Source organism: Gorilla gorilla, chromosome 3, assembly GCF_029281585.2.
Source record: "Gorilla gorilla gorilla isolate KB3781 chromosome 3, NHGRI_mGorGor1-v2.1_pri, whole genome shotgun sequence".
NCBI classification, from domain to species: domain Eukaryota; kingdom Metazoa; phylum Chordata; class Mammalia; order Primates; family Hominidae; genus Gorilla; species Gorilla gorilla.
Genome location: NC_073227.2, coordinates 100,277,788 through 100,291,120, shown reverse-complemented (window position 1 = coordinate 100,291,120; position 13,333 = coordinate 100,277,788). Strand labels below are relative to the sequence as shown.

The following is a 13,333-nucleotide window of genomic DNA, read 5'->3' as shown; positions in this document are numbered from 1 at the left end:
GATGGTTCACTGTTGTCACTGTTATCTCAGATTGGCCAAAGCTATAATTATAATGCCCATTTTTGTTAGTGGGAACCTTTTCAGCTTCATATTCCTTTGCAAATCTTTTCTATTCTATTTCCTTCAGAGTCTTGTTATCTGAATTATGTCCAAATTTTTAAAGATGTTAGTGATTTGAAATACTACCCTTCCAAGAGGGCACATTAACCTTTAACAAGAGTTCTTAATTCTTGAATCCATAAAAGTGAATGTTGGTTATTGTAGATAAAGTAGCAGACCAAGAGGAGGTATTTGGGTGCAGAAAGGTCTTTGAGTGCCTATGGAATCTCTTTGGTCATTTCTGGATTTAAATGGGCCTCATCTGCAGTTTCTCAGATATAAAATTTTACGAGGTTTGTTTTCTAATCACAAAATCCTCAATCACTATGTGAAAAGTTGAGTTTATTGGAAAGTTATCTTAAAAAGTACAAATTTTCCCTCTTTTCAGAGATGTATATTCAGCAACAAAGTTCCATGATTTGACACAGTTGATTTTAGGGGCTGAGAACTTATAGTTTCGCTGTTATTAAAGAAAGCACGGAAAGCATGTCTATTTCCTGCTACAGTCCTTACTTCCTATTCTAGTTATGAACAGGAGATGCTAGAAACTGCTGTAAATAATCTGTCTTCAACTTCTGCCAAGAAAGGAATGTCAAGAAAGGAATTCTGGAGATCATCTGGAATTTGTCTGACTGATAATATAGTGCAGAGCAGTTCTAAAAATAAAGACAGGATTGTTGTCCATGAGGAGCAGCTTATTTCATCATTGTTTTTCAGTTGTAGCCTTGTCCCTTGTGTGGTGGTTTCTGTTTCTCAGAACAAGCTAAGAAGAGCAGTTCTGTTCCTGTGTTCTGGGAATGCTTGAGTACGGAGTCTGTGTTTTTAAAAAGAATATTGGCTCATATAAGGAGTCTATGTTCTGCAATTGTAATTTTTTATGCATGTAAGAGGGACTAGCACCCACAGGAATTAAGCCTGAGAAATGGGATAGAAATGCCACTGTCCAATAAAGAGAAGTGCTTTTTAATTTTAATTTTAATTTTAATTTATTTATTTGTTTGAGACGGAGGCTTGCTCTGTTGTCCAGGCTGGAGTGAAGTGGCATGACCTCGGCTCATTGCTGTGTTAAAGCGATTCTCCTGCCTCAGCCTCCCGAGTAGCTGGGATTACAGGCGGGAGCCACCATACCTGGCTCATTTTTTGTATTTTTAGTAGAGACAGGATTCACTATGTTGGCCAGGCTGGTCTTGAACTACTGACCCCAAGTGATCCCTCTGCCTCGGCCTCCCAAAGGGCTGCGATTATAGGCATGAGCCACTGTGCCCAGTCAGAAGTGCTTTTCTATTGATACTATATTGAACCACCGCACCCAGTCAGCAGTGCTTTTTTATTGATATTATATTGGTCTTCTGAACAGAAAACATAACAGCATTACTAAACAGGGGGTCTGATTTGTTATCTTCTTTTTGCTTGATTGGGAAAGTCAACATAGATTTTATGGCAGCAGGAAATTTTAGTTATCTATTCATACCCAAGGTTATCAGACTTTGAGACAATGCTCACTTTTCCTGTGCTTATCTGAATTTACTTTAATCAAATAAGGATCCTACAGTACATAATCTTAAAATATACCCTGAAATACAGTGCAGAAGTTTCCTAAGAACTTGGTAGCTGTACACGCTATAGTTAATAGATTTTCTCTGAGATCTATTGAAGTATGGAGAAGACCTCAAGGTTATTACTAATCTTATAATTTACTTCACATTGTAATTTTAGATCTATAGCTTGGTAATCTTTTTTTTTTCTTTTTTAGATACTAGCTCAGTCATGTACTGAAATCCTAGAATTGCAGCCCTCAAGTGTCTGTGTGGGGGGTAAGTGTTTAGAATTTAAAAATACCATGTAAGAAATTGTATTTTTTTCCTAGCTAAAATATATGATATGAAACTCATGTTGGAAAAAGAATAGCAAAATTAACTTTTTTGGCATCTTTTTTGTGTAAGAATTTTTAAATAATTCCTTGAAATATTTCTATTTTAAATTCAAATTTTTAAGATTGGAATGTTATTTTAAATAATGAGCATATTGTGTGACAGGCTTTTAGAATCTTCTGTATATTTAGTTCACGCTTGAGACCTTTCCTATGGCAAATAAAATAAAATATGAAATTGTTTCTTTTGTCTGATTATACAAACAGTCAGGTATATGTAGACTTTGAGCTCCACGCTTTGATGACCTGGACAAAGTACAGAATCTGCCAGCTCAGGGCACATAAGGAAGTGACTTATGGATGGATTGCAGGAAGGAAGCAGGTGGCTTTATCAGCTGGTGCTAAGCACATACTCAGGTTTTCACACCTCCCAGCCATCCTTGCCCAGACAGAGTGTGATTCTCTCTGGCCTATTTTGTTTCTTTTTCAAGCCTGACCTACAGTTCATTTTAACCTGACTTTACTTTAAAAAGGAAAAATATTGGGTCTGGTGGGGGAGAAAATATGTTGTGTAATGTACCACAGAGCCTCCCAGCCGGTTGTGCATGGTCTCACATTCTGCATCTTCTAGATTCCCTAATGAATGAATATGGAGGTGTTTAAGGAAAGTAGTGCGTCTGAACATCCCAGGGAAGGATTATCTTCCCTAACAGTGAAGGTTAATACATTTCTAGAGATAACAAAGAAAAATAAATGGAAAAATAATATTAAAATAGTAGCTGTTGTTTATTAAACTCCAATTTTGTGCTGAGGGTATACTGGGTTGTTTGCATTTATAATTTTACCTAATCCTTATAACAACACTATTGAAAGTTTTATACATCCCTGGTTTACAGATGGGGAAGCTGAGGCAGAGACAGGTTCAGTACTTGCTACTAGTAATTACCCTGTTTGACCCTTTTCTGTCTGACTTGAATGCCCATACTCTTACCGAAACACATTTTACCTGCACTTTATTTTAACTTGCAAGTGAAATTCCTTTCATAACATAGTAAATGAAAAGTGGGTTGGCAGTAGTTTCTTGCATAGTTAATGACTATATTATACTTGTATTATGTTAGATATGAGAAGTTTTAGAGGACTGGTAATGTTAAATTAAAATAGAGAACAGGCCTGAAGAAGCCTTAAGCAGGCAAAAACACTTAGGCCTCATAAGTAGCCTTAACCTTATTTGATTTACAAATATAATTGGAATTTAATTTGAACTATCTATTGTAAATGCCTACATTAAGAAAAATAGAATTTAAGTGCAACCAATCAAAAACAACCAACAAACTTATATAACTAGGGACTTTCCACGGGATAGACCAAATAAGGCAACTGTGTAACTATAACCCGTCAAATACTTTCTTTGGTTTACTTCCACATTGGTTCTATAAAAGCCTCCCCCTTGTATTCCCTTGGTAAAGCTGCCAAACCACTTCTGATTTGGATCTGTCTAATTCAAGAATCTTCTGCTCAAATAAACTATTTAAAATTTTATTTGTGCTTCAATTTACCTTTTAAATAAGCGTTAATCACTATTAAAATAGTTAGTATACTATCTTGCGGCTTAGCAGTAAACATTCATTGTCTGTCAAGATATATGATCAGTTAACTTTCATTCCAGCCTATTCTCTCACTCTCTAACATGTTTTAGTGCTTGCTTCTACTATAAATAATGGTACAGTAAGTTAAATCAACTTTTGTGACTGGCCATCGATTATTAGTAATTCAAAATACGTGATCTTTTGATTATTTATAGGTATGAAATAGAAAATGAATCAGGATTAGTAAGGTGAAGAAGTGGTTAAAGAAGAATTCTGTATGGAACAGGCATAGATTAAAGAAAGTACTACATATGACTTTTCTAAGAACTAAAAAACATACATAATTAATTAGTTTTATTTACATTCCCAAACTTTAATATCTGAGAGTAGGGAAAAACAAAGTTTTTTTCCCCCTGGTATTTTCCTAAGGATAGAAATTGAGGAGGTTTGTATAGTATCTGTCTGGGAATGACTGTTAATGCTTCTGTTCTATACCTTGGTCACTACTGGGAATCACTTTGTTTAGAAAATAAAATAATGCATCCCCATGTGGCAGTGAATGGTATCTTCACTACATTTACCTAGAGGGTCTGGGAAAGCCAGCACAGTTGGAAATATAGAGCTATGTCTTCATTGCTATTAGTTAACTGAATAGTATGAAAAAAATTATTCTATGCACCTTAATACTTTCATTTCAGCTTGTGTTTTTTATTTTTTTGGTAAAGCAGTGATTAAATGTTTATTTTTCCTTTTACTTCTAGAGGAATTTCAGATTGTCTTAAGTGGAAGAGGATTCATGCTGGGCAGTCGGAATGGCAGTGTTCTCTGCACTTACACTGTAAATGAAACATATACAACGAGTAGGTCCCCAGTAATCTCAGTGTTGTCTTAATCTCTGCAAAGCACATCAGCATCAAATGTTTTCTTTTTTTCTCCAACTAAAACTAACTGACATATTTTTTAATCAAAGAAGAAAGAAATGAAGTCTGAATGATAATACAAATAGTAGTGATAATTATTTAATAGTTATTTAATAATGGCAACATTTGTTTATACCTTAATAAATGCTGGACCCTGTCCTAACTTCTCTCATTGAACAGATGATGGTTTGTGGCTAAAAGAATGAAATTACTTGCATGTGGTGACACAGCTAATAATGGACAGAGCTGATATTTGAACCCACTTTTCCTGACTGTACTCTGTACCTACTGCATCAAACACATGATTTAATTGCTTCTTTCCTCAGGCTTCTTTCTTGTCACACCTGCCTTAAAATCTAATTATCTTCAGCTTCTGTCCTACTTGTTCCTTTTTTTCTTTCTTTTTTTTTTTTGTCACTTGTTTTCTTTATCTAATTTCCCAATAATTTGTTAGTTTATTGAAGATAGTCTTTTTTTGCCTTATAGATTTTTGCATCTCAAATTCTCACCCAGCATAGTGTTGGTTGATAATTTTCATATTTATTGAATTGAGTTTTAATTTTCCCTACCTTTGACTTTTAAAAAAGCCAAGAGTACGTTTTTGTTTTCATTCTGAAAAAACCCTCCCTCTTAAATAGACCTTAGTTTTCTGAGCATCTTGAGTATCTATATAAATGTTTTTCCTTATTAATTATTATTTGCCCTTCGAAATTTATATTGTAAAGCAGATTTTATAACTTTGTAAACTCTGGTAGAGTTATTTTTTTAGATTCATCTGCCATTTTGCTGTTTATCTGAGTATAAACACTCCAATTAACACAGCTTTGGCCATACACACAGTACCTATTCAATATGTGTTTATTGAATTAAAATGGTAAGGATCTTAGCATGCTAAATGTCATAATTAATTCCTCTCTTTTCTATTAAGATCACAATTTTAGTAAGGCAAAAATTTACAAACTCTCTTCATAGTAGGTTCCACAATTGAGTAGGACAAGATAATTTTATTTTTATTCAGTACTCATTTGTATCTAAGCATTAGCTTCGCCTAGCTCCTTTTGATTACATATTTGAGTTCATTATAAAATAAACATATTTCATGTTTAGCTGCATAAGATTAAGTTTATTAAAGTAAATCCTCAAATAAGTGAAATTGGTATTTTCCTCTTTTAGATTCTAGAATGATCAGTTTGACTAAGTAACTTTTCTGCATATTTCTAGTCTAAATCATTTTTCTCATATTTTATTAAAGTTACAAGGGCGATTTAAGTATGCGACTTCATAAAATGCATTTATTTATTGTAGACAAATGTTTTATTAAACTTGTGAAATAAGTTCATTTTCCTTTGGACATCTAACTTTCACCTTCCTTCATCTTTTCTAAAGTGTGCTTTTAAAATAATACAGAGCATTTGTTTTTAAAAATCTGAGATATTTAAAAAATTTAAGAGAAAATATATTTTATAGTATCTAGAATGGTATGTGAACTTAGTCTAAGTCAAAATAATCCTAACTTATGATTTACCAACACTATATGTCAATGGAGCATATAATCTCTTTCCATTTTTCATTCCCTTCACTTCTCTTTCTTTAGTTTTTTTTATGTTAATATATCTAGTATTCCACATTTGAACTCTGATTGAAGCATGCTGTTCATATTATTAATGAAACTGTGTGAGATGCATAAAACCCTTTATTAATTCAGTGGCATTTTATTTTCTAGGTGTAAAACCAGTAAGTGTACAGCTTAATTCTATGCTTTGTCCTGCACCTATCCTGAATAAAGCTGGAGAGTAAGTACTTAATTTAAAACAATTTTATAACATTTTTAGTAAAAAATTATTAGAAAATGGTGACATATACATTGGTCATTTTATTCTATCTTTTTTTGATATACAGAGCATTAAAAAGTAAGCCTTGGGCAAGCCACTTAACTTAGTACTAGGCAAGCAAGTTAGTACTTCAGCTATACTCTTAGTAGGTTGAAAATGCTAAAAAGCGTTTTATCTAGTTTCTTCAATACTGATTAAAAGGCTCTATGAATATTTATCTGGATGGGTTTGAGAACTATTATTAGAATCTATAAATAATCAGAGCCATAAACATTATTTTAAACACACACACATGCACACACACACATACATGTGTGTGCATGCACACACCCAGTTCAAAAGTGAGATTTTCAATAATTACTATAGTATTTAATAAATATTGCGATTAAAGTGCATCAAAAACATGGCTAAAAACAGGCACACCTTGCACTAGGAAATACTTGTACATTTGTATTAACTTGTGCTTTGTGTTCCATTTCTGTTCAGGTCTATCTTTTCATCTTCTTTTGTGTGGCCAAAAAACCACGATATCTGCTAAAAAGAAAAATAAATTTAGTTTGGATGAAGGAGTCTTATTTGAATTGTTTATACACAAGTAATTCTACTGATAATTTAGTGTTCCCATTTGTGATTTTTTTCAGTTCTATGATGAAGCAAATGATTACAAATAGTTCAAATATTCTCTAGCCCAACAGTAGAGCATGTTTAAGATAGTTAATAGGATACAGTTTTCTAGGATCTCTTTATATAGATCTGGTACTGAAAGCAGGGAAAAATTACATATACAAGGCCACAATCCAAAATCTGGATTAGTATTTAGAGACTGAAAATGATATTTTCCTCTATGGAAACTAAGAAAATCATTCTAGCATTTTTAAGCTGACTTGAACATTTATCTTTTGTGGATACTTAAACATTCAAGATATCTATCGCACATCACTTTTGGTCATGCAAGTAAATTGGAACAGTATCAGCTTTCTATTTTAAATAGATTCAAAGAAGCTGCACAGGATGGCTTACAAAACTAAGAGTATTATTCGTTTTCTGTATCATGTAATAATCTATGTTATTGACAACAAGCCTGTGGCTAAATTAAATTGGCATTGGAATTTGAGGCAAGTCAGTTTCTTGTGGAGCCATCTTAACCCCAAGCACACCGTAGGACTAAATGGCTTTCTGAATAATCGTGTCTGTATTAGCCATGATACATCTATTGACTTAAAGTTTAGTCTTGTTTTACTGAATCTGTAATTCCAGGTTGGTCCTCCTGAATATTCCCCCAATCTATCTCCCAAACTGTATTTTCCATTTTAGTTATTGGCAGCTCCATCATTTTTGTTGTTCAGGTAAAAATCTTTCGAGTCATTATTGATTTCTTTCTCTCTCTTAGACCCAGTCTATCAACAAATCTTAGCTCTGATTTCAAAATTTATCCAAAATCCAATCTCTGCTTTCTACCTCTACTGCTACCATTCTAGACCAAGTTACTGTCATCTCTTGCTTGGATTATTAGTCTCTCAACTGGTCTTTCTGTTTCCATCCTTCACAAGAGTGATCTTGTTAAAACAGATTATTTTATATCATCTCTTCACTTAAGATTCTCTGTGATGAGTTCTTTACCCCACTCAGAGTAAAGTCTAATTAGTGTAATACTATACCAGGTTCTACAGGGTCTGGCCTCTCACTCCCTCTCAGACTTCATCTTCTATTTGCTCTTTCTACTCAGTTATGGTCACACTGGCCTCTTTGCTGTTCTTGACCACACCTGCACACTCCTGCTCCTGCACTTTTATACTTCTTGTTGCCTCTGCTTGGATTGCTCTTCCCCTGATCTAGAACTGTATGTGAACTTAGTCTAAGTAAAACAAAACAAATCCTAACTTACCCTATTTAATCATGCAATCTTCCTCTTTGAGTCTGTAACCTGTATACCTTTTTCATGTTTTATTTTTTCTCCAAAGCCAATTGTTTGTCTGTTATTATGTTTCTACTTCCTGCTAGGACACGTTTTGTCTTGTTTCTTGTTGTATTACTAGCACTTAACACAATGTCTGACTCATAGTATATTTACTAAATGTTTGGTGGATAAAAGGATGAATGAATTTTTCTTAAATATTTTTGTTTACCAGTTAACCTAACGATCTGAAAGAGGTCATTTGATTGCTGGGATCAGCTACTTGCACCAGGATAGAGGAAAATGGTCAGAATTTTATTTTGGGGGGCCATACTATTTAAAGCAGAAAAAAAAATCTTGGCTTTCAAATAATAGTGACTAGTTAAAGAAAGTAATTTACTTTCTTCTCTGAAGTAGTTATAAAATGCATTATGCCTGTTTTATCCCAGGCACTGATTTTGTTTTCTCTAGAATTTGCCTTTGGGCACAGTCTTCTTTTGAAGAGAATACCATCGGGGCTAGTGATACACTTTAATTATTTGTAGATAGGTTAAATACCCAGGAGATACATTTTTTAATCATACATAGCATAATAAATATCAGACATGAGAAATCATCATTCATTTAGATTTTGACATTAATATTTCACCTACAAGCAAACTGAGAATGTTCTGGGACAGAGATGTGTCTAAAAGAATTGCTTTTGTCTTCCTTTCCTGGATCAGGTACATGATACCATTGAAGCAAAGCTTTAGATTTTATTTGTTAATGTACTGGGTATTTGGGGACATCGTTATTTATTTTACTTAGTATGTTGCAAGTAATTTGGACCTTTCGTGTGCCTTGAATTTTCTTCAGACACTTTTGTAAGTGATGAGCTCTCTTATGAGATTGGATTGAAATCAACACAATTGAAACAGTTTAGCCTTGTAAGGTGACTGATGCTTAATATGTTTGCCTAATTAGCTTTTGGCTAAGGATTCAAACCCATTAAGTAGCTAGTTAGTCTATGTTTCAAATAAACACATCTGGCCCAACAATGAATGAAGGTTTTTTCTGTGTGAGGGTGACAGATGTGGTGATAGTTCCCCTCATTCTCTCACTTAAATAATTAACAACATGCTGGTGAAGTAACCCTAGACAGAGAGCCTCAAAGCCAGATGCACAGTCTCAGAGCTGCATCCACGGGCACGTGCCTCATCTCATTAGCCTGCTCTATCCGTTCTTTTCTTATCTTTATGTTATTTCATGAATTTCACTTTGTTTGAGGATTATTTTTTTAAAAACTTAAGGCCTGTGGATTTTGGTTTAAAAGAGCACGTGGGAGATGGGGGAGTAAGAATGTAGCCGAGTAGCTAGGACATAGGTCGTCATTTGGAATTTGATGTTATGGAGTAAATGAAAGTTAAAGTTATCTGGGCAAATCCTGTCCAGGTATATCATTTTGAGCATTGTTCAGATGGGTCTTTCAATAACTTTTTTTGATAGATCTGTCTGATACAGAGATCTGTATTTATTAAATTTCTTTATTTGATATAGATTTTTAGGCTAAGATGAACAAACTCTTACTATTTAAACAGAAAGAATGGCCATAGTAGTGAGGTTGTTTTCTATTTTTTTGGATGAACACGGTTTACTTTTAAAATGGTGTATGATTAAACAAACTGTTTTACCAAGAAAAATCTGCCGATTATTTAGAAATTTATTTCTAAAAGTGGTTCCTTTGTGCCAAATTGTCTTCTTTAAGTTTGAATAGGATGCATTCTCTGATGTTCTTTGGATGTTCCCTAATCCAGGGCACTACTAGCCTCACAGTTTAATGTGCAAGTATTACAAGTATTTGTAATGTGGGCTTATTCTATGACCCTTGTTTTGTGAGACATCAACAATAGCACAGCTGTTCTGCAATAGTTGAGATCTCAAACCTGTAATTTGGCAAGAAGAACAGAGCAAATTGGGTAAATGTACATAAACACATTGTGAAGAAAGAAAAACAGAACAGAATGAACCGGAGTCTTATCCTACAGTTTGTTTGATAGAGATGATTTAAGGAGGCATATGGTATAGTTAAATGTGCTTTCAAAAACATTGGCCAGAATCTTCTGGCAAATATGAAATAAATATCTAAATCAGATGAAACTGATAGTATTAGTTCTCTTAAAAGGCAGTGTGGGAAGACACTTGACAGAGTGTTTTGAGAAAGAAGTGGTGGGACGTCACTGTCTGTGGAAAATTTCAAGGAAAACTGAAGGATCATTGAGATGAACAGTGTGGCAGAATTGAGGTTAGAGCCTGGCTTCATAATAGAATCTTTTTATTTTCTTCAACTTTTTTTTTTCAGTATTAAGCCTAATCTATTTTTCCTGGAATAAAATTGATTAATTCTATTTCTCTTTCTTGATTAGATAAATTCTGCCTTTACTACAGTTTCTGTTCTTTCCAAAAGTATACTTCTATCTGTATGTGTGTGTATGTCTATAGAATCCCTAATTCTCTTATGTTAGTAGCAGGTGATACAACCACAACATTATTCCTTTTGCTTCTTGTGAGGAATGAGATTTTATTTTTTGGAAAAATCATGGATATTAACACATTAGTTATGTCTTTATTTGGATATGAACATTAGAATCATGATGATATGGGTTAAAGCTAAGGGCTTTCTCTGTTTCTCTACCCCACACTTCCTTGGTGGAACATTTCTCTTTTCCTTCACATGGTGCACTGTTTTCAAATTATATCTATCAATGTGATAAGTTCACCTAATCTGCCTTGCCTCTTCATCCTAAGTATTGTATACAGTTCTGGCAATGTCTTTTAACACATGAACACATGGAGGGGTGGCTAATAAGATGTCACCATGTATGGGAATGTTAAATAGGATACAATTTAAAATACTGAAAAAAATACTATTCAGATGTGATGCATTAACTCTCCAAACATTGGAAGATCTGTCACATGACAGACAGATTTGAATTGTTCTTTATTGCTACAGGAGAAAAAGGGTGAAGTTAAGGGGAAGCACATTTCAGATCAATATAAGGAAATACTTTCTAAAATTTAGAATTATTTAGTAGATAATTCTACTAAACTATTTAGTAGATAATTATTTGGACAATGAAAAGTATTTAAAGATGGACACCTATATGAGGATGTAGAGAATATTCTTGACATAGGTACTTAAATCCTCTTATATATCTGCTTCTAAATTTTATATTATCAAAGCTTTTCATTATTACTAAATGTATTAGTCCGTTCTCACACTGCTATAAAGAACTGCCGAGACTGGGTAATTTATCAAGGAAGGAAGTTTAATTGACTCACAGTTTTACATGACTGGGGAAGCCTCAGGAAACTTAGTCATGGCAGAAGGCTAAGGGGGAGCAAAGACCTTCACATGGTGGCAGGAGAGAGAAGTGCAAGCCCAGGAAAAATGGCCACTTTTAAAACCATCAGATCTCATGAGACTCACTCACCATCATGAGAACAGGATGGGGGAAACCATCCCCATAACCCATTCACCTCCTATCAGGATCCTCCCTTTACACGGGGGGATTACAATTCAAGAATGAGATTTGGGTGGAGACACACAGCCAAACCATATCACTAAGACTCTTTAAAGTTTTGGATGAAAGGCACTCAATTTGATTGATTTAGGCACTAAATTGACTTGGTGATTGTTTTTTAAGTGTCTTTTTAGAATGTTATTAAAAAACACACAGCAAATAGAAAGTGCTTATTTTTAGTGCAATACTCAGAACAATTATAATACAGCTTTCCTGTGATGTCCAGTAAATCTCTGAATATAGCTTTTTCTCCTTCTGAAATGTAGACATCTTGCTAACTGCAATTTTTGTTTTATCTATTACACATATTGAGATATGCTAAAAATAAGTCATTTAATTCAAAAATCTTTTAGCCACTTTCAAGAAAGTATCCTTAGTCAAAACATTAATTTACATATAAACTAATTACTAGAAGTGGTACCTTTAAACTATTCATGAATATGGAATCTTATCTTCCAACTTAAAATCTTTATCATTCATAAAACTATCTTTTAAAAAGCACTGCAGAGCATTAAATAGTATCACTTGATTTCAAAATATCTTAAGTCACCGTAATTGTAATAACTTTTTGAGTAGCTGCCAGTTTAATTTTCAGTATGTGCAAATTGGAGGTGAATTATTTATTACTTCCAGCAAATGTCTTTCACAATTTTATTTAATTTTTTCATCCTTTTTAATGGATCATAAAATGACAATCTTTTATTGGATATGCATAAAGTCAGAAGCAAATGAATACTTTGCAAATAGGTTACTGTGGATTGAAATGTCAATCATAATTCATGGAGTATAACATTTCTTAGATCAGAATAGCTTTGACATATGGCACTGAGCCATTCTCCTGTTTTGGAACAGTCATGCATCTTTAGACATTAAATAGAAGTATGTGACTATTAGGACTTAGTGAGTTTTATTTACTAAATTGTGTGTCATAGTACTATTTAATAATTTCTCATGTGGAATGACTTTACTATGTTTGAATTTAATTTTATTCCTATTAATTGTCGGTTGACATGAAAGTACACTTCAATCAATCTTTTTGTTACATTAAGTTGTTAAGCTTTCTTCTATCCTTCTACTTTGAAAAAACATATTTTAATGATGGAGCAAAGCATGGATTAAGATATTTGTAAGAAATATTAAACAATGTAGAACCAATTTATAGAAAATTAAGTTGAAAGTATTGCCATTTCCCAGCATTATCTTCCCTTACCTCCCTGTATTATCTGCACAAGGTGCCACTCTTGTCTCAGAAGGTTTTCCCTTGTCTTTTGTGACTTCATATTCTCACCCTAGCTGTTTCTCCCCTTTCTCCTCAGATGTCCCTTTAGACTACTTTTGTTTTTATAGTCTCTTAACTGTCAGTTTTTTCTTTTTGAGGTGGGGTCTCACTGTCACCCAGGCTGGAGTGAAGTGGCATGATGTGACTCACTGCACTTTTGGCCTTTCTGGCTCAGGTGATCCTCCTACTTCAGCCTCCTGAGTAGCTGGGGCTACAGGCATGTACCACCACACCCTGCTAATTTTCTGTACATTTTGTATAGACAGGGTTTCACCATGTTTCCCAGG

General features: G+C 33.8%; 1 protein-coding gene across 2 annotated transcripts in view; it reads left to right on the top strand.

Moving 5' to 3' along the window:
• Positions 1-13,333, top strand: part of ANTXR2 (ANTXR cell adhesion molecule 2) — a 159,369-nt gene that overhangs the window by 35,962 nt on the left and 110,074 nt on the right. For both annotated transcript variants that reach the window (XM_031010222.3, XM_031010221.3), the window contains exons 8-10: positions 1,853-1,913; positions 4,320-4,418; positions 6,202-6,271. In XM_031010222.3, the coding sequence (XP_030866082.1) occupies positions 1,853-1,913; positions 4,320-4,418; positions 6,202-6,271 (230 nt within the window). The remainder of the gene's footprint in view (positions 1-1,852; positions 1,914-4,319; positions 4,419-6,201; positions 6,272-13,333) is intronic.